General features: G+C 52.7%; 1 protein-coding gene and 1 long non-coding RNA gene across 3 annotated transcripts; one reads left to right on the forward strand and one right to left on the reverse strand.

Moving 5' to 3' along the window:
• The first annotated feature begins 192 nt into the window (after positions 1-192).
• LOC136790627 (uncharacterized) lies at positions 193-7,410 on the forward strand. Of its 2 annotated transcripts, none has more exons than XR_010830918.1 (3): positions 193-3,963; positions 5,576-5,760; positions 7,245-7,410. It is a non-coding gene; the product is annotated as an uncharacterized lncRNA (long non-coding RNA). The 2 variants fall into 2 exon arrangements; XR_010830919.1 differs by lacking the exon at positions 7,245-7,410 and having other exon boundaries at positions 193-2,655; positions 2,756-3,963; positions 5,576-6,949.
• A 1,573-nt stretch (positions 7,411-8,983) lies between these two features.
• On the reverse strand, positions 8,984-18,286 carry LOC125185016 (uncharacterized). The gene is made up of 2 exons (XM_048080979.2): positions 18,110-18,286; positions 8,984-12,454 (listed from the first exon to the last, which is right to left on the reverse strand). The coding sequence occupies exon 2, from the start codon at positions 12,442-12,444 to the stop codon at positions 9,820-9,822; it is 2,625 nt and encodes an 874-aa protein (XP_047936936.2). The 5' UTR covers positions 12,445-12,454; positions 18,110-18,286; the 3' UTR covers positions 8,984-9,819.
• Between the last annotated feature and the right edge of the window lie 2,970 nt (positions 18,287-21,256).

Below are 21,256 nucleotides of genomic sequence, written 5' to 3' on the forward strand. Positions count from 1 at the left end.
TTCACTTGCTCAAAGTAGTTTACAGGAGGAGTGTTAGAATGAAGCCAGATTTATGACCCAAATAATACTCTGAAGAATCAGTAACAGCTTTTTATTTGTTTTAAATAGTGTCATCAGACCTTCGTTTGTAATACGGATTTGCCTTATTGTGGCATGTGAACTGATGTCCTGCGTTTGTGCTATGTATTTAAAAGCAATGTCACAAGACACCATTTAGTTTCTCTCAGTGCCTTCAGGTTGCAAGAAAGCTTTTTCTTAGCCTTGAAGTGGGATCTGAAAGTCCCACGTTGTCAAGTGGCACCTCTGGGTACCCTGTTTGTAGGGGCACCTGTGCTGAGCTGCTGCTTTCAGTGTATTTGCCCAACTGAATCTTCTTGTTGTGGGTGGTTGTGGTGTGGGGTGGCATAGAGACCAGGGCCCTCAGGCCTTGAATTCTGGCTGGTTTGTTTTGGTTTTGAAGGAAGAAGTAGGTTGAAAAGCCTTGTGCATAACGTACTGTGTTTTTCTGAAGTATTTGTTTAGTTGCAGGTTGCAGTCCTGGATTTAGGATCGCTGTTTGCTAACGTAATAAATCTGAGCAGTTGGCGTCTGAGCTGTCAGGTAACTTGGTCCATCTTCTAGCAGTCAAGCTTAACTAGCTTCATGCACAACCATACAAAGTTGAGCAGGAACACAAAGGTGCCAATAACAATTCACTGGTCAGAAGTTTGTCCTAGGAGTCTCAGGAACCTGGTGTCAGAGGTCCAGGAGGTTTCAGCTTTAAGATGTGTATAGTGTCCTTGCTCTGGTCCGCATTTCTAACCTGCTTTGAGGCTGATAATGCCTTTACTTTGCTCGGTGGCTATTTTTTTCTTCACTCAGTAATTGTGTGCCTTTCTGTATCTTTCAAAGGACTCTTTCTTGGCTTTCCTTAACCCCTGCTCTTCTGATGAGGAAGGTCACACGATAATAACTGCTTTCCTCATTATTTATTTGGGAAGAGAGCAGGTTCAATCGTAAGTTATGTTAACTGTTGGTAATAGCTGTGAGCTGTTGAAAACTGCAAACTGCAGGCTGCTTGCATTGGCCTGCAGTGCAACTGAGGACGTTTTTGAGCACTCTCTCTTTATAGGCTCTGAGAATAACATGGCTCTGGGAGTAACCTGAGCAGTGCTGCAGCTTGCTTCCCATGTAAGACAAATAATGACTTGTTCTCCCAGGACACCCATTTCAGCTTTGGGGCACTGCAAGATCTTTGATATTTCTGCTACTCTGACAGATGGGACTGTACAAATATGGCCTGTGTCTTAGTAGGAAACCCTTTTACTGTATGGTCCTGCACTCTTTTGTTAGGAAGTCAGTCTAAGGAAGCAATTAGACCTCCAGCAGGTGGTAAGGCCATGATGACCACATCACGGCATGTACACAAGGAACAGATTTGTTGAAGAGAAATAAGTGCCAGTTTACTTGCTTTTCAAATAAGAGTTGCAGTCTTGGAAGTCAGGAGCTAGAGGTCAACAGCTCTGAAAATACAGGAAAAGCATGATTTGGGAATTTCTTCTGTTCTTTCGGTGATCGTTCCCAAATCTGTATTTGAGCTCCATACCTTCCTGCCCCACCCACTGGAAAGTAGTTGCACAAGCTGTGTAGAATAGCTCTAAACAAAGCTTCTTGGCATCAAACATGAGATAAGATCCTGAAAGAAGTGCTCTTGCCGTATTTTGATGAAACAAAGATTAATCTATGATGCAAACGCTGCAAATGAGATAGCTGATTGTCTCATCTAGCACAAGTGACATACAGCTCTATATTAGGTAAGTTATCCAATCTTCTGAAGTCATAAATAATGATTATTGTTCATGTGTTTCTTGATTGCTTTGTTCCTAGCCTATCACATTTGTGCCGATATCTATCTACATGCTAGGCATTTAAAAATACTAAGCAAAGAAATTGATGGCTTTATTTACCCTTTATTGTAAATGTCTTTTTTTTTTTTTTTCCACTTCTTGGTAGCAAAGGAATACCCACTGTCAATAGAGAAAGCTAATTCTGTTCATCTGTTCTTCTCATTAACGCTACCAAAGCATCCCAGTTCTGATTTGAGAAACAAATGGAGTCACAGATCTTTCTGTCACGTCTGAGCAGGCAGACCTGCAGGTCTGTCTGGAGACCCCTCGGAGTCAGGGCTGTTTTATGCAGGAGGGCTCAGACACTGGGACAGGTTCCTGGAGAGGTGGCTGATGCCCCTGCCTGGCACTGCTCAAGAGGCATTTGTACGATGCCCTCAGTAATGTGCTTTAACTTTTGGTTAGCCCTGAAGTGCTCAGGCACTTGGACTCGATGATTTTTGTGGGTCCCCTCCAGCTGAGCTATTCTGTCCTGTTGTATGTCGCTGCTCCCAAAGCAGACTGCTGCTGCTCATTTCCCCTCCTGTCCCCTGAAGGTCACCATCCCTGGGGATCCTCGCTGTCCCTCAGCTGTTCTCACTCACAGCAAACTTTAGCTTAAACCCTGACAAGGGCAGTGAGCATCAGAGGGAGGCAAGGCAGCCTTCTGCTGGAGCAGAGTTAACAAGAAATGCCTGAAGCCGTTCGAGTCGCTTGTTCAATGAAACACGTGGAGCCTCAATGCTCACCTCTGAAAGCAGCTGTCAGCTTCAGTGTCCTATGATGAGCGGTATGAACATGCTTTTCTGCAAGATACTGTCACTTTTTAATTGTTTGGTTTCCCTTTTATGACTTTTTTTTTTACAGTTTGTTTTTTCTGTGACTGGCAGCAACATGTGAAAACGTTCATAGTGAGATCCTAGTGCTAGGTACGTTTGAAAAAGACCACAACTGAAATAGGACATCTCTTTCTGCGTCCCGTAAAGCGAGCAAGAAGTTGGTTTCACCGGGGAAGGATCTTGTTTCAAGTCTTGAGATAAATAAAAGGGAGAACCGCTGCACTCGCCCTGCATGCCCTGAACTCCGGCTGTGGTTTCAGCGAGGCACAGAGAGCGCTGCCACCTGCCAAGTTAACCCTACCCTTGGCTTCTGAGGCATCCCCTCATCATCCCCCAGCTGCGAACTTGTCCAAGGGTATTTTTCTAAAGACTGAGAGCGTTTCAGTTGAAAACCAGGTAAATCACTTGAGTGCAGTGCCTTTAGCCACATCTCCAATTTACCATGTTTCTGCGGAATCAGATTGCGGCGTGCAACCGGTGTTTGAGCTAGCTGGAGGACTATTAGCAGTTTAACTAAATTAAAGTGTGCTTTTTCAGAGCAGAGCTGTTGGCCAGCACTGCCATCCTCCGCTACAGAAGCTGACAGTGTGCCTAATGGCTCTGCTCACCGGCCAGAGCACCGAGGTTAAAGCACTGGGCTGGGGACTGAGGGATTTGGGTTTTCTCTTCCCAGCCTTTCTACAAGCTTCTCGTGTGCTTAACGACTCGCTGAGCCGCTGGTGCCAGATGAGCTCGTCCCGCTGCAGCTTTTTTAGCCTTAGCATCTTACAGCTGCTGGCTGCTCTTCTCATCCACCAGCAGGAACAACCTGAGGGAGCGGTGTTCAGCCCTGCCAGATGTGCTCATGTCCTTCCAGCTGTCCCCATTTCCTATCCTGCTGGTATTTTGAGAGTGAGGTGCTAAGCAGCTGGGCACAGGATCCTTTTTAACCCAGACCGGCTGTAGCAGGTCTGACTGTACAGCTGAACTGGCGCAGAATGCAGGTAGCACAAAAATGAGGCACAAAAAAAAAAATAGGTTCAGTGCCATAAATCTTTCAGCAGGAAAGCTATGGGAGGGGAAAAAAAAGAGCAACACTATTCTGTATTTTATTTCAGGGAGATCAATTTCCAGCTGAAAGCAATGAAGTGCTATTCCACCAGTTATTTCTCATGAAGATTTAGGCATTAACTCCTATCGAACGGTTTTCTTAGAGCTACAGAAAAATGCCTGCCCAGGATAGCTACTAGGTGCTTGTTGGCAATCCCTGCTGTTCGGGCGTAAGTCTCAATTTCCACAAGTGACTGACAGTGTGGGTTCCCAAGTCCTGAACCCCTGCAGGAGCCTACTTCACACAGGGTGCTGAGTACCACTTGCATCACAGCCCAGCTTTGCTGTAGGGTCGATACACAGCACCACCAGGCAGAAATACAGACCCTCAGGCTACAGACCTTTCTTTCTTGCACCCACAGGCTCAAGTCCCAGCTCTTTCTCTACTTAAGACATGAAAGCTTGAAATAAAACCAAAATATCAAGGGCAGAAAGGGGGAAAGAAGTGGTACGTTGTGTTTTTTTTCCCTCCAAGATCTGTGGGGAAGACTGAAAGTCCATGTGTGGGCAGGAAGGGTGATTCAAGGGAGACCTTTAAAAGGAAGTTGGATTTCTTAGAATTCAGAATGATACCGGTTAAAGCAGGGTTCTGGGTGCTGCTGCGCTTCTGGCGCGTAACAAATAGTTTAAATAAAGTTGTTTTCCTCAAAACTTAGTGCTAGGCACTTGCAAACCGTCCGCGTTATAAACTCTAGCTCTACAAGTGGAAGCACATTTATTGTTAGTAGGGTGCTATATGAGAAATAGTATATTAAATATGATACTTGTTTAGAGCTAAACTTTTTCCCTTGAAATGTTTCTTCTCTAGTTGCATTATACCAGTCTCTTGATGCTCTTTCTGAGCTGCAGTGACAAAAGCTTCCCTTAGCGTACAAGTCAGTAGAAATCACGACTTCTATTTGTGTGCACTCCCTTGTGTTAGTAACGTCAGCAGTGAATAACACACCGAAGTACCCTGGTATGTATACGTGCTTTCCTCAGAGTGTTAATCCATTCTGTGAAGTCTGCATCCTTACGTTTGTTTGACTTCAGGTGCAAACTAAATTATAACATTTGATTCATTCTCATAAAGTTGTCTGTGGATAAGCAAGTAGCTAGTACAAACAGCGCAGCTTTTCCCTGCGTTGTTGCGAAGGAGGGCAGGGAAAGAGGACACGAACGCGGCGTGCTTTCCCTGCTCCCAAGTGATGCTGAACTGCAGCGTTTGTCTGTAGGTCTGTCCAGGGGCCTGGAGGTCCCAGCCTCGAGCCTCTTGCTTTGTGCTGCCCCACGTTGCTGCAGTGCAGGAGGCCGGAGCCGCCTGGGCGAGGTGTTGGGTGACCGCTGAGATGTCAGACTTCTCAGCACCATGGAAGATCTGGCTCTTTTACCTGGCTTGTAGAAATCAACAGAGGTGTTGTTGCTGCGGCTTCGTGCAAGTCCAGATCAAGGGACCACGCAGTATGCCCTCAGTGCACGTGGGTTTTGCCTCAGACAACACCTCGGCTGCAACACCTGCATGCACCCTGAAGTTCCTGGGCCAAATAACTCATGTCAGTGCTTGCGATCTGTGACTCTCGGGATGAGTGTCCCTTCCCTGCCCTTTTGTGTCTCTCTGTGAGTCTGTCTGCCCTCGTAGCCCAGAGCAAGCTTACTTAGAGTCTCCCGCACAATGACAGGATTGTGTGGAAAGGGCTTTGTTCTAAGAAAAACACCTCTCAAACCTGACACAGGAGGTCATGCCAGGTGCTTAGCTGCCTGCCTTCTGCTTTGTTCACAGCTTTTTCTTCTTCTTTTTTCTAGCTTGGCAAAAGGAGACCTCAGACCACGCTCGTCTAGGAGCGTGCCACCCATGCCTGCGGCGGAGCTGAGCATCGCTGGCTGCCTGCAGCACATCTGCGAGCAGGGGGCTCGCCAGGGCACAGCCTTTCATCTTCCCACTCCACGCTCAACACAGAAAGAAGCACTGGTTAGTGGAGAAGAGAAAGGTGAGACCGTACCCAAGAGCCGGTGTCCACCCCAGCCTCCACAGTGCAGGCTCACGCACCTCCAGTGCTCACCTCGTGTCTGTGTCCCCTTTCAATGTGACTTGGCCACTCAGGGCTGTGCGTTATCCCTAGAAACCGGCTGGGTTGAGATTATTAGTCAGGTCTGTGTTAAGCATGAAGGAAGCGAGGACAGACACAGCAACGCTGTCGCGGCCATCTTTTCTTGTTCATTAGTGAGTATGCTGTGGAGGCAAACAAGTCCTTGTTTGTTTATTTTTTTCCATTTATTTTTCTGTTTTGATAATGTTTGTAGGGTACTCTGGTGCTGTTTGGATAGGCAAACATAAGCAAGCAGGCATCTTTGTAGCATTACCACAATATTTGCTAGCAGGGCGAGGATAAAGCAACGGGAGCCCCCCAGCGTGATGGATTTGTTGCATTTATGCTTCAGAAACAACGTGGATAAGGCAAATAAAAGAGCCTTCAGGGGGGATCAGCAAATATAAGCCTAGGCCAGTGCCATCCAAACAGCCTTGAAAATGCTAATAAATAAACACCTGTATCCGTATTAGGCACCTCTGACTACAGGCACTGAAAATCAAAGACAGTCAAATGAGTTGTCTAAAAGGAGCTTTGGGTGCCTTGCGTTAGGCATCCAGGTTTGAAACTCCTGGCCTTTAATCACTTTAAGGGTGGCTGTGGAAACACAGCAGTCATTAAACTACCTGATGGCATGTTCTCTTTGTTTATGTCCTCAGGGAATCTGCAAGGGTCGGTGCCCACCTCCCCCTGGGGAGTGCTCGCCATGGGGATTTGTCCCTCACCCTCCTGCGTGACACGGGGAGGTGTCTGCCCTTTGCTGCTTTCCTCTGTCCCCAGTAATGCCCGACCATACCTGGGTTTATGAAAATAGTTGCTTCACTCCTGTATGCAGAGCCAAAACATCTTTGTCCTACAGAAAATACTCTACTCAGTACAGAGAATAATCTGTACGTATCCTTGGAATGCATTTGGAAGGATGACACTAGAATGATTTGCTGGAATTGCGTGAGGAAGCTAAACAAAAAATGTTAAAGTCCTGACTGCGTATGGCCAGTGATAGGAAATTTTTATTCCTCTTTTTCCTTCCTTTCTCACTGTACTGGCATCAGCCAGGTCCCTTGTAATCATGCTGGGTGATGCTTTACCTGTTTGGGGTATGGAAGGGGGGACACACACATGACACGGAGCTGCAGCTATGACCTGTATCCTTCCAGCGGTGGAGACCATGCACAGAGCACTGCAACATCTACACACATGCAGGGGACAGTCCCTGTGTTCTCCAACAGTCCCATGCTTTGCGGTTGAAAAAAGCTTTCCTTAGCTTCTAGAGATGCTAGAAAGAAAAGGAAATACATTTGTAAGTTTAAGGGTTGGGTTTTTTTCCTCTTTCTTCTAGGCTGCCCTGTTCCAAGTAACCTCATGCGTTTCTGTTCTCTTTCCAGGTACCTGTGGTGCTCGTCCACTGCTTGAGCTGCTGAGAGTGGCTGGGGGACAAGGACATCTTGATTGCCCCATGCTGTAGAAGGCCTACATCTTAATTGCACAGCCTTGTGTTAATTTTGCCATACTCAAGTCATGCCAATGATAGATCTCTCTCAAAACTGGAAATTGTTTCCGTCGTGTTTTATTTTTCAAGTGCAAACCCCCATGAATTTCCTGCATTTCCCTCTGCAGGGTATAACTTCAGTCATTTCACCACTCCTAAGAGTAAACTAACTCCCTACGGGGTTATTTATGGTCCCTTCTTGGGCAGGCTGATTTATAGCCTCACTTCTTGGGGCTGCTGTGAGGAATAAATCGAGCATCTTCCTTCACGCTGAGTGCTGGCACGTCACCGAATTTCTCTGGGACGCTGCAAAGCAGAAAAAAAAATCAGCACAACCCAGAACCTGCCCCACGTTCCAGTGTTTTGGCTCTCATACCATCTCTCCTCACTGAGTCTCTGAATCCTGATTCCCACTATTCCACCTCCTAAAATTGATTTCTTCCATCAAGCCCACAGAAGAAGGCAATACTGCCAGTACCCGATAAATGGTGTCCAGCCAGGGTGCAGCACGCTGCGGTACATCGCTGTCTGGTTGTGTCGCTCTGTCCCTGGGGCTTTCTCCTCCCTTCTTACTGCTCTGTTACCCTGGGTCACCTCTGCAGTAACTTTATAGGTTGTAAAATATTGGGGGCTAGTGTCTGGCTGGCATTAGGGAAGGTAGAAAGCACACGGTGAAGGAAGAGGATAAAATGTACAGGTGGAAAAGATGGGTGAGAGAAAGGAAAGGGTGGGAAAAGGAGAGCCGTGGCTGAGCCACGAGTCTGAGAGGCAAAGTTGGCGCAGGAGAGCGACACTGGTCCAAATGCTGCTGGTGGGCTTGGGAAAGCAGCTCTGGCAGACGGACAGAAATCTGCCAGCTTCTGCCTGGCCCTGCTCGAGGAGCTACTAAATGAACCTCATCAGCCCTGACAGTCCTCAGGGCTTCAGAAGGGAAAATAATAATAATTCCAAGATCTATTGAATGTTTTTTGTTGTTGTTTTTGTTTGGTTGGTTTTCACGGGGCAGGCACGCAGGCTGGAAAGTCTCTGCTGACCTTCAGAACCTGTGTGATCTACATATATCCCCCTCTGCTCCAGAGCACAGGGACAAAACCAGCAGGGGATGTATGTGACCATGCCCAGCCCAGCAGTTGCCTGTTGGCTTAAAGGGCAGTTTTTTAATCTTTTGCTTTCAGTCTGGATTGCAAAGGGCTTTTTGTCTGCACAGTGCACCCCATCCTCAGGGAAAGCAGCACCTCCGAGGTGACATTGGACACACGGGCTGGAAATGAGGTGGGTGATGTATTTTTGTTTTTTGAATTCCCAGTGTTTTAAAGTAACCTGAGCCCCCTCCCCCCTATATATTTGAAGGCTTTTTTCTAATTCAGAGGCAGGGGTTGCAGGCCAGGAGAGGCAGAACGAAGGGGGCACTGTGCTTGTGTGGATGTGAGCTGTAATGCTAGCTCAGTGCCCTTCAAGGAAAAAATTCTTGTGTTTCAGTGAATATGCTGCAGACAAAAAGCAAAGGAGTCATTTTGGCCTGGTAATGTGGAAAAATAAAGCACATCTTTTGTTTTTACCAGAATTTCTCTTTACCGGTGCAGCTAAAGTTATAAACCTGGGTAGTGAACAAGCAGAGACTGGACAGACAGTTGGTCCTCTAACAAACAATTTTATTGGGTACGTGCACTACTAAGCAAAGCAAAACTAAGCTAAGCAAAGCAAAGCGGTGATGTCCAGGCTCCAAACACAAAATCTCACCAATCCGTTGGCCAGACGTCCTGGGAGTCTTGGGAATCCAGAGCTGGTCGCTGCAAAGGTCCGTGTGGATTCAGCTCCTTTGAGTCCAAGGGTCTTTTGTTCTGCTCGGCTTTTATCACTTTTCCAAGTCTCTGAGGCTGGTAACACTTCTGCCATCTTCCGTGGCTGCTTTTCTGCACTCAGGCATTACATTTCCTTCCATTTCCTTCCAAAGACACTGTCCTTGGCTTTCCCTAACCTCTTCTTCTCTGCTTAAGGAGTCTTAAACCACACAAGAGCAGCTTCTTCTCATTAGCGTTTGGAGCTGGGACATTCAAAGATAAGTTTCTTAAGCTAACTCTTACTTTTTTACTGGGAGGGTAATCAAGCACTGGAACAGGTTGCCCAGAGAGGTTGCGGAGGCTCCATCTACAGAAATAGTCAAAACCCAACTGGACACAGTCCTAGGCGATCTGCTCTGGGTGACCCCGCTTGAGCAGGGGGGTTGGACCAGATCATCTCAAGAGGTCCCTTCCAACCTCAACCATTCTGTGATTCAAGCCAGCCGCAGGCAGCTTGGCCTGCCCGCCGCTCCTGGGAGGCCCTCTTATAACAGAGGAGGCCACCCCTCACATCAAGGTCTGGTATGGCGTGTGTCCCCACCGCTCAACGCCTACTGGGTTGCAGCCAACAGCGGAGCTAAGGGTTCTTCTTGGTGGCAAACACAGAGGCCAACCCAGTCTTGCCCTTGACTATGGTAGGAGGCGCTTGGCCAGCCCCAGTTGGTTCAGCTGGCTGTCAATGCAGAGCCTCACCTGCCTTATCCAGTAACAAGTGGCCACCATGGCAAGGCACACGCAGGCTTGCATGAGCAGGATGATCACAACGGGATGCAGGAGCGTGTTGAAGATGCCGGTGGCGGTGGGGGACCAGCCAAAGAATATTTCCCACCAGTGGTGCTCTCCCACCCTCTTAATCCGCTCTATTACCTGCTTTATGACATTGCCATCGTGGTGTACAGTTATTAGGATTTTTTTAGCTTCTGCCTTAGCATTTTCTAAAAGCTGCTGTAAATTTGCATGCTCTAACATTTCTCTAACTAGCGACAAATCCATACCGATCGGGGTTGGGGTTATACTACGATACAGGGTATAGTTTCTGATTAGCAATTGGCTAGTGAACACGGGCGGCTTATACACAAAATCACAGCCTCTAATGATAGCTACATTGCAAGCACACATATTTGAATCATTGAATACGGTCTGATTGTAAATGTCATTAATTTGCACGTATTTACACATCGTTCTAAAACACACGCACCCTTTCCCTACATAAACTAACACGGTTTTATTATTGCTCTGCGGGTTGATCTCAAAGTGGCACACCCCCTCGCTGGTATCAAAGCAAACATCGCTTGCCTTAAGGGCGTCATCTTCGCAAATGAATCCCAGCCCCCGCTCCAAAATGCAGGCTTCCAAATCTACTGACTGCCACTTTTTGTCTGACACTCTCGCCCACATGCGGTGGTCCAGTGGGTAGACCACGGACCCGTTAGTGTTAATCCCCAGGGCCACGATGGGGTAGACCTTTTCGATGCGGGCCTCCGCCACGGTCAGGACGTAGGCGATGACTGCATTGAGGACTTGGTCGTGGGTGAAGTTCACCAGCCTCCACCAGGCTTGGAGCTGCCGCTCCTTGTCCGTGGCCGCGTCCCACACGATCTTTCGGACCTCGGTGGGGAGGACGCCGTTGTCGCCGTCCCTCAGGATACCTGCAACGACACTCTGCACCCACGTCTGGGCCTGGATGCAACTCAGAGCAAGGGAGACGTTATTTTGTTCGATTCCCAGCGCCTGCAACAGCACCTGGTGGTCTTTCTCACTTATTTTTTCCCAAGTGGGCAACACCTCCGACACAAGCCACTGCCCCATCCCCAGGCTGGCCAGGGATGAGTTCAGGGGTCTGAGGAGGCCCTGCACGCCTGACGTGACGGCCTCCAGCTTGTTGGCCAGGACCTCAACGTTCATGCTGTTGAGCACTCCTAGCCCGGCGCCTCCTCCTCCCAGCGCCGTGGCCAGAAGGTCTCTCCTGGCCCGGGCCCCCTGGATGGAGCGGCTGTGAAGCCACGCGAGCCAGCCAGTGTAGAGGGTGGACAGGAAGGGGGTGCAGTGCGGTCTGACGGAAGAAATATTAACCGTAGACAGGGACAGCACCACCTTCTTCAATGACCGGACGGGGCTGGTCAATAGCTCTTGGATGTGATTTTGCTTGACTACGTACGGGCCTATTTTTGAAACAAAGGGACGCTGGACAGCAAAGATGGGGAACTCTTTCTGAAATCCTTCAGGGCCTCCTATCAACCACTTTCCTCCAAGCTCGGGAGACATTTCTACGCTCAGGTTTCCTTGACACCACACCTGGAGGTTTATGAGCGGGTGTGGGCAGTATCCATAATCCTGGCTATACCACGAGGCCTCTGCCTTTAATTCAGATCTATTGAGTATTTTGCTCTCACGGGGGCAATTTAATAACACGGCCCACTTACGGCCATTAGGGGCAGAGATAGTCACAGTGGTGCCATTAATTTTCCTCGGGTCAGTTATACTTGCTTGAGAATATCTAATTTCCAATTTTACTTGGTTCCCCACTTCAGCGTATTGGGCTGCACGCCAGGCCAAAAAATGGCACCTCAGGACCTTAAGGGCAGCAAATGAATGCATCGTAGTGCTAATCTTAAATTTAAATGACAGTCCCACGCTGTTTTGGGCCCAGAGACAGACCACAAATACTGGCTGAACTAGAGTAAAGTTGCACCAACAATCCAATTTTTCCATGGCACAGTTTTTTTTCTGACTCTTCTTGGTTTTTACTTCAGTTACGGAGATTTGAGTTACCCGCTGATGAGTGGAACCATTAACTACCCTGCACCCTACTTTTATTTCTTGGCCCACCTTCCCCAGCAGCTGCGGAAGCCTGCTTGTGCTATCCCAGCTCCATTCATTTTCCAAATACACCTCAGCCCCGTGCATAACTACTGTTGACAAATTTAAGCCTTTGTTAGAATTTAATCCCATGCTTCCCGTATATTTTACGTGAGCTTGAGACCAGGGCCAATCCGTGCCAATTTTTGTGTATCGTCTAACCCTGTGCTGGACTGCGGCCCATTTGTCGGGGTGTCTTGCTAAGTGGGAATGACTGACTTGTTCTTGGAGGTGCTGGTGTGTTGGTTGGGCGTGTTGCATGCTCAGCGCTATAAACATACCAGAAATCAAAGCAAATCCTGCAACCACAAATTTGAAAGCATTTTCCCCGCAGCACAAACAGGGCTGGTGATGCCGCGAAGTTCGCCCTTCCCGCTGGTCACAATCGCCTTCCATTTTCCTTCATCTGCAAAACATAAGCAAAGCGGGCTCTCCAGCCCCGTTAATTTCCCTTCCATGCTTTTAATTGTGAAGAGTGGAACCATTTTTCCTGCCTTTTCGCCCCCTTTCTGATTTCTACCTGGTACATGGAGGGGCTGGCCTTGTTCACAACCCTAACCGGCCCCATCCACTGGGGTCCCAGCACCTGGTTCTTCTCTCTAACCCCCCGATACGTTACCAGGTCCCCAGTGTTCCACTCCATGGGGCGCAGCAGCGCTCCCAGCTGCTTATCCATCTTGTGGATGTTGGCCTCCTGCACCAAGGCGAGCTGGTGGTACGTAGCCGACACCGTCCTCAGCATGTCCTGAACCCACCTGTCTGTCAGCACGCGGGGCTGCAGCTCGTCTGGAGGCTCCCCTCTTTGCCACCAGTGCTCCAGCAGCTTCGGGTCTCTTGCAAGAGGCAGTTTTGGGGGAGAAGGCGCATGAGATGCCACAGCCCCCGCAACGCCATCAGGACCAAGGGGAGTTTCTGATCCCAGTCCTTCCTTTGCTGGTTTACAAGCTTCCGCAGCGCAGTCTTCAGTGTTTGGTTGGGCCCCTCCATCGAGCCGGGCTTCTGGAAATGCCCCGTGATGTGAAGCTTTTGCTTAATGCCCAAGGCCTGGCACACCCCTTTCGAGACTTCCCCGACGAAGCGTTGGCCGTGGTCTGAGTCGATCTCCTTTGGGACGCCCCATCGTGAGAAGACGTGCTCTACCAGGATCTTGGCAGTCGCGCTGGCTGTGTTGTTTCGAGCCGGAAACGCTTCCACCCACTTGGTGAAGTTATCGCTGATCACCAGGCAATACTTGTTCCCTTGGGCCGTTTGGGGCAAAGGGCCGATAAACTCCATCTGCAACTTGCTCCACGGCCCAGAAATCCTCTGGTGGCCCAGCAGGGCTTTTGCTGTTTTCGCATCGGGATTGTTGGCCGCACAGGTGAGGCAGTTGCTGACGTACCTCTCCACATCCTCTCTCATGTCAGGCCACCACCCTGCACCCTGCAGCCTCGCCAAGGTCTTATCTGTCCCCAAATGCCCCTGCTCATGAGCCAGGGCCACCAGCTCTGTCCGGACAAGCTCAGGCACCACCCATACCGGGAAGTCTGCCCCCTCTCTCCGAGCCAGGACCAGCCCTGAGACGTCCTTCCAGACCTTGCACCCTTTGTACTCCCTGCCCTGTGCTAGCTCCCGGACGCTCGGGTCTTGCGCCTGCAAGCCCAGCAGGTCCACGCTCTCCCTGTTCCTGCCTGCAGCCACCAACAAGGGGCCATTCTCCAAGATCTTGCTGGCCTTCCACATCTGCCCTTCCTTAGCCCCTTGTTTGGCTTTGGCATCCGCCTCCTTGTTCCACTTGGCCTCCTCCGTCCCCTTCTTGTGGGCCTTGACCTTAATTATCTGGGCCGGGTGTGCTCTCTGCTCCGCCAGCTTGGCGAGGTACAGCAGCTTTTTGGCATAGGTGACGGGCTTGCCATCGGCAGACTGCATGTCCCTCTCCCTCCAGAGCGGCAACCACTCCAGGGCCGCCCTCACCACCCAGCCCGAGTCAGAAAATATGGCCAGCGGCTGGTCTGCCGGCGTGTTTTCGAGGGCGACCGTCACGGCCACCAGCTCGGCGGCCTGGATGGAGTGCGGCAGGCACTTCCCCTTGACCACCTCCCCGGTGCCCCGGTTGACGGCGGCGTAGCCGGTGTAGGGCACCCCTTCCTCGTGGTAGTTGGACCCGTCTACGAACCACACCGCATAGCCTCTGTCCTTGGCCTCTGCCAGGCTGATGCTGCTCTCAAATAGGGGTGCCCTCTGTGGCTTCGGCTCCTCCACCTCCTCCCCATCCTTGTCACCACTGATGACCACCCCGTAGGAGCCAGCTGAGGGCTCATGGGCCTCCCCGGGGGTGTCTTTGTTGGGCAATGCCAGCACCCAGTTGGCCATCCTGGGGCAGCGCGTGGGACCGTTCCCCTCCTTCCCTGACAAGAGGTACCTCACTGGGGCACCAGAGGTCCTCAGCAGCACCGGGGCCGACCCCACCAGATACTCCCAGTGCTGTAGGGCCCAGATCAAGGCCAAAACCTCCCTCTCGTATGCGGTGAATTGCTGCTCAGCTGGTGTCAAGAGCCGCGAGGCATGGGCGATGGGCTGGAGGTGGGCACCATGGTGTTGGCCAAGGGTGGCCCGCAGCCCCATCCCCACGCTGGCCAGCTGCAGCACGTAGGGTCTGTCCCCACGGGGCCGTGCCAGCATGGGGGCTCGCGCCACACTCTCCTTTAAGATTTTAACTGCCTCATCCTGCTCTGGACCCCACTCCCACGGGGTGTCCTTCTTGAGGAGCTTGCAGAGCGGAGCAGCTTTCTCTGCATAGCCCTCAACGAACTCCCGGGAGAACCTCACAAGAGCCAAAAAGGACCGTAGGGTGGCGATGTCGGCCGGTGCCGACACTTTCTGTATCAACTCAACCCGCTGCTTCTCCAGCGAGCGCCCTTCCTCTCCCAGAGTCACCCCTAAATATGACACCTCCTTCCAGCACAGCTGGGCCTTTGTTGGGCTGACCCTGAACCCTGTCTTCTGGATGGCCTCCAGCACCTCTGCCAGGACCTCCAGGTTCTCCTCCTTGGTCCGGGTGTGGATGAGGATGTCGCCAGCACAGGACAGCACGCTCTCCTTGTGGCTGAGCTTCTCCCACATCCTCGTCACTTGCATGTGGCAAATGGTGGGGGTGTTGTGAAACCCCGGGGGGACTCTTGCAAAGGTGAACTGCCGTCCCCGGAGGGTGAAGGCAAACTTGTGCCAGGACTCGGGGTGCAAGGGGATAGCGAAGGACGCACTGGTCAGGCTGAGCACTGAGAACCACTCGGATCCCCGCGAGATGGCTGCCATGACATCGGGGTATTTGGCCACCACGGACGTCCTCAGAGGGGTAACCTGGTTGAGGGCACTGTAGTTGACCGTCAGCCTCCAGGTTTTCCCGTCAGCCTTCCTCAGGGGCCACACCGGGGCATTGCTGGTGCTCTGCTGCTCCACCAGCACCCCCTGCTCTAGCAGGGTTTTGACCGTGTCCCACAGGCCCTCCTCAGCCTCAGCCGGGTACTGGGGCTGCTGCTGAGGAGGGGGGTCTGGCCCTTTTATCACCACTATGGTGTCGATCTGCCCACAGTCCAGCTTGTTCTTTGCCCAGACCTGTGGGAACTGCTCCGTCACCCGTTTCACTCGGGGCTCCCATTCGGGGTGGATCAGGAGCTCGGGAGCTTTGACCGACATGACCCTGTGGCTCGCCGGGATGACCGGTGCATCGCTTTGGGGGCAGTGTAATAGTTTTTGGTTTGCCAGGTCCACCACCACCCCCATCTTTGTAAGTGTGGAGATGGCCAAAATTCCTGGCTTTCCATTCATTTCCATTTTCCCAAATTTTTCAGACCCCTTGGCAGTTCCAATTTCAAAGGGTACTGGCCCTGTGAAGGGCACTGAGGATTTTTGGCCATTTGGCCCAGTTATTTCAATAATTTCACATGTTTGGAAGAGCCCGCTTTCGCCAGGGGTCATATTCAGAATTGAATAAGAGGCACCAGTATCAATTAACATCACTTGTCCAAGCACCCCTCCCCCAATAGTTATATCAACTATCAGGCGCCCCCACAAATCGGTCTTAATCGGTGCCAAAAAAAGGGGCGATGCAGGTGCCTGGCAGCCCTATTGCTGAGCCTTAGACCCCGGGTCGATGGGGTTGGAGCTGCTGTGCTTCTTGGCCTCGTGCAGCGCCAGCTTTCGGAAAAGCTCGGCGTCTGGCAAGCCGTCAATGTCCTCCTGCTTCTCGTATTTGATCAAGCGCTTCCTCAGCTCAGCCCGCCAAGGGTTGGACTTCTGAAACCTCGGCCCTTGCTGGTTTTCCTTCCCCAAGCCATTCTTGCCATCAGGATCTTTCCTGTTGTCCCCTTGCATTTTCCTCACCCCCGCGTTTTGGAAGGACATGGCTGAGGTTTTTCCCTTCTTCCCCCCCAGCATGTACCCCGGGAACGCCTGCTTTTGCAGCTCGAAATTCTGGGTCAGGATCTGCTCTAGCTCCGACAGCGGCTTCCTCGCCGCGTCCCCACCCGCGATCACCCGCAGGGGTGGGGTCAGCCCCACCACCAGCGGCTCCTTGAATTCGGGCCTGTCAAAATCGAGGGGGGAGTCCTTCGAGCCGGGCAGGCCGGCCATCTGGTAGAGCATCTTCTTACGGTTGACGTAGGCGTCGGGCCGCTCCTCGGGGTTCTGCTTCTCCTGGTGGAACAGCACCAAGGGGTTGACCTCGGGGAAAAACACCTTCAGCACGGCTGACTGGACATCCCCGATGTCCTGGACGTTGCCCATCTGCACGTCCCCTGGCAGGGCCGCGAAATCGTCGGGTTTCATGCATTTTCTCACCACGTCTATCAGGTCACTGACGGCGTTGCCGCTCTGGCACCTGGGCAGCCTCTGGGCCCGCGACAGCCAGTTGACAGCCGTCTCCTTTGTCAGCGGCCCCAACATCTTCCCCACCGTCTTGAGCTGCTCGGGGGTGAACCAGAGCACGGCCCTGTTGGTGTCGATGGCCTGCAGCGGGCCATGGCTGGCCGGCTCCTCGGGGGGGCTCTTTTTAATTTTAGCAGCCTCAGCCTCAGAGCCCTGCAGCTGGCACATCTCCTCCCGCAGGGGAGCGTATGGGGATGGCCTGGTGGGGCCGTTAGCCCCCCACACGTCATCCTCATAGTCGTAGTGGGGGGGGTGCGGGTCCAGGGAGTCGTCCCCCTCCCCGTTCCCGAACCGGCTCCTCTTGCCCTGAATGGCGGCCACAATGCCCCGCGACACCCCCAGCTCGGCCTGCAGCTCCTGGATCTTGGCGTGGCACACCTTGTGATCGGGGCCGGTGCCCCGGTCCCGCTGCACGTCCTGCAGGACGGCCCGCACCGCGCTTTGAGCGTCGTGCGTCTCCCCGATCCACTTGCCCACCTCCTTCTCCAGCTCCTCCGTCTTCAGCTTCTCGTAGCCCAGCTTGTTCTCCAGCCGGGTTATCTCCACCGCGCTCCTCAGCGAGTCCCCGCACAAGCCCTGCACCTCCGCCCGCAGGTTGTCCACCTGCATCTTGAGCTCGCCCTTGGCCTGCTCCAGCGTCTGCACGCTCTCAAGAGCCTCTTTAAGCAGCTTAGACAACTCCCTGCCCACCATCAGCAAACCCTGCAAGGCCGCTCTTTTCTTGCACTTGTTGGTGGGTTTGGGCTTTTTGGTCTCCTCGGACCAGCTCTCCCACTGCTGACACAACTGCTGGTACGCCTCCGGGCCCTGGAAGGCCCCCGGGGACCACACTGGGGGGAGACACTTCTGGAGCACAAACTGCTCCAGCTTCCAGTTGCTAACGATATCGGTCATCATAGCGAGAAGGGAAAGGGGGGGCGAGCTGAGAAACGGCTCCGTCTCACAGCCAAGCTACCATAACACCAGCACCCGCGTCCCACCCGACCCCGCGAGCCGCCCCTCCGAAAAGCCCCTCGCCGCTCGCCCGGGGACGCCAAGGGAAGGGGACAGCGGGGACAGGTAGCCGCGGCCTCGCGGGCGGCCGCCGCGACCCACCCGCTCCCGGGGGACGGGTGAAGCGGAGCAGAGGCGTAGGACCCCGATAATAAGATCTCACCAATCCTCGGCTGGACGCGCTGCGAGTCCCGGGGACCTGGAGACGACGGATGCCGCAGAGCTCCGGTGGATTCAGCACCTTTAAGGTCAAGGTGTTTGTGGGGTCTCGGACCCGGTGGCTTTTTATAGGCATGGCAGGTCGTTGTTTGGGGCTGAAAACGCCTCTGTTTACTTCCTCGGTGGCTCTCCCTCCCTCAGGTGCTGCATCTCTGCGCTATCTTCCCAAGGACGCTTTCTTTGCCTTCCCTTATCCTCCCCTGCAGCGATAAGGGTGGCTGAAATCACAGGGCAGCACGTGCTCTGCTCGTTGTTTTTTTGAGGGGGGCAGGATCAGTCACCGCACGCTCACGGTAATTTCTGCTCGCACCGAGTGACCTCAAGAGGGAGATCTAGAGGCGCTCACTGCTGCCTGAGCACCAGCACCCCCAAAATTCCCCTCAGGGCCTGCTTGCTTTCTGCATGCTTCTGGCAGAACCTGCCGGGGGTTCACACCTGGGCCCCCCCCCTCCCCGCTGCTCACACCTGAACCTGTAACACAAAGTGACCCCACAGCCTCCTCGAGCCCAAATCTGCTTGCACAGGGAGGCGAGACGGTAGGAGAATTCACCCGACTCACATTTCACATCCGTTTTGGCTTCTGGACTCGAAAGGCAGCATTGCCACAGCACCAGCCGGCCTCCTGCACACCGGCACGCACCTGGGGGGCGCAGCCCGTGCCCCACACCGTGACAGGAGGCTGAACCCTGCCATCGCGGCGGCTGAGCGGCAGCTGTAGGGCTGCACCTGCAGAGGCGAGCAAACCCCCAGCCCTGCCTCGCAAACCACACCGCAGCTCGGAGCCGTGCAGCAAACTCGACCCGCTTCGTTTTATTTTCTGCCGTTGCACAGAGAAGGGTATTGCTCGTCCTCCGGAGCGAAGGCGCTGTCATTGTCACCGCTGCTTATCCCCCTCCTGACATACTCCAGAAGCTGCACCTTTCACTGGAATAAACTCATTAAAAAAAAAATGCTCACCTGCTGCTACCTGAGCCCTGGGGAGTTTCCACGGGGGGCCCCACCAGCCTGCTAGCCTGTATTTCCAGTAACTCCATTCTCACTTTCAGAGCCGTGTTTGACCAGGCCCAAGACTGAGCAACCCTCCCCAGTCCCAAAAGCCACCCTTTGTAGGCTGGAATAAAGGGAGAGTATGTCTTTTTCTTTACCGTATGGCAAAGGTTTGCATTTGTGGCTACTAAGGAGCTCCAGGACAGCTCAGCCCCCTGGATCCAACCCTCCCCGCAGACTGAGCCCAGCAGGCAGCATGCGCTGGATCCTCTCATCCCTTACAGCCCAGCCTGGCCCATGCCTCTGCTGCAAAATGGGGTTTTAACAGCGCTGGAAATCCTGCTGGGTCCTGCTTCTCATCTGCAGACCCCTTTCTTCTTTCTTGATGCTTTGCTCCTACCCCTCAAAAGCAAACGATTTGCTGGAAAGAAAAAAAAAATCGTAGGGGGAAATAGTAAAAAAATGTAACGCAGCTGGCAAAGGAGCAGGGAATTAGTGCTGGCAGCGTGAGGTGCAGAGGCTGCGCTCTGAGAAGAAGCAGAGGGGATGGGCAAGGAGCAGGTCTGAAGGGAGAGCGCCGAGACAGGGCAGGGAGGTGGCTGGGCAGAGGACTGGGATGAATGTCTTTCATTTCAGAAACTTAAGAATTAAATCCCGCTAGGAACTGTACAGCCAAATTACACAAATGCACAAAAATTCAAAATCCCCCCCCCCATCTTGCCCCAGCCATGAGCCAACCGCTCGTGACTGCGGTCCCACGGGAGCCGCTGTACCCTGGCAAGGTCACCGACACATCTTGTTGTGGTACCGGACCAGTTCAAATCACAAACTTTCTCCCTCCTCTATTTTCTTCCCAGGACGGCAGCCCCAAACAATGTGGGGATGGGACAAACAGCAGCTGGCCACCAGCGCGCTCCCACAGTGCTTGGGCGTTTGTTAGCGATGGACTGGGAGACACGGGCATCCCACTGCCAGCACCTGTGTGTAGGAGCAGCACCCGGACCTGAGAACTGCTCGGCTGTCTGTAAATAGCTAAACGGCATTTTTTTGGGGGAAAAAAAAAAAAAAAGATATTATTCCAACACATTCGTTAAGCTTTCACATTGCAAATATTCCTTTCTCTTTCCATTGGAGACATCTAGGTTAAAGCGCTGCAGGGGGAAGGGTCTGTAAAGCTGCCCTAATGTCCTGGGGAACCCTCCCAAACCAAGTAGCTGCTTAGGCAAGCCCGGGCCACCAGCCTCGTGGCAGCGTTTGCTGCTCAGCGAGACGTGCCACATGCCCAAGGCTGTACGGGTGACAAAAGCCACCTCTGAGAGCACTTTGGTCCGGGTTTCAGCAGTGAGAATGGTGAGATGGGGGGGACGTAGCTATTGCAGCAGCCCCAAACAGCAGCTCACCAGCTTTACCGTGGGGCTAGAGGGAAAATGTCACCCGCAGGGGCATTTCTTAAAGGAAGCCCCTTGGTAAAAAGAAGTCCCCACAGCCAGTTATGGGAGTGATATGAAATAAGGGGAAAACAGAGCAGGCAGTGATGAGGGGAGTCGGCCCCATCTGAGGCTACCCCTTTGGTTTCACTGCAGCTTTAATGAGAATATTGCACGTCATCACCCCCTGGAAATGTAATAAAAATCTCTCTGCCTCATCTAAATTATCGCACTGCAGCTCCCTCTCCTCTCCCCGCCAGCCCCTTGCTCTCCCTTCCCTTCATTTGCAGCTTTGAGCTGGGGTCACTTCAGCTCGGGGCCACCCCAAACCCGCTACCGCCACCCCAAAACCTCCCCCAACCTCCGGGTGCCCCCCCTTGCTGTCCCACCACCTCCACCCAGGTGAAGGCACCGGTCGATGCCTTCAAGCAGAAGCCGTGGCTGGAGCAGGGGCTGCAGCAAGCACAGCTCTGCCCTGCTGGCAGCAGCACCCTGCGCCAAGGGCTCAGCACCGAAAACGACCACTTAAAAGCGCAGAAGCGAGCCTGAAAGCACCGAAATGACCTCCGGATTGCTCCTGCCGGGAAGGAGTTAGGGGATGATTCAGCCAACCCTACATTTTACCAGCTGAGCCCTTCGCCGCAAGCCTTGGGGTGGTTAGAGCAGCCCGCTCCGAG

Source organism: Anser cygnoides, chromosome 4 (assembly GCF_040182565.1).
Source record: "Anser cygnoides isolate HZ-2024a breed goose chromosome 4, Taihu_goose_T2T_genome, whole genome shotgun sequence".
Classification (NCBI taxonomy): domain Eukaryota; kingdom Metazoa; phylum Chordata; class Aves; order Anseriformes; family Anatidae; genus Anser; species Anser cygnoides.

What these genes read in the sequence shown, in the direction of transcription:
- LOC125185016 (XM_048080979.2), bottom strand. Translation starts at nt 12,444, where the DNA reads ATGGAAGGCGATTGTGACCAGCGGGAAGGGCGAACTTCGCGGCATCAC.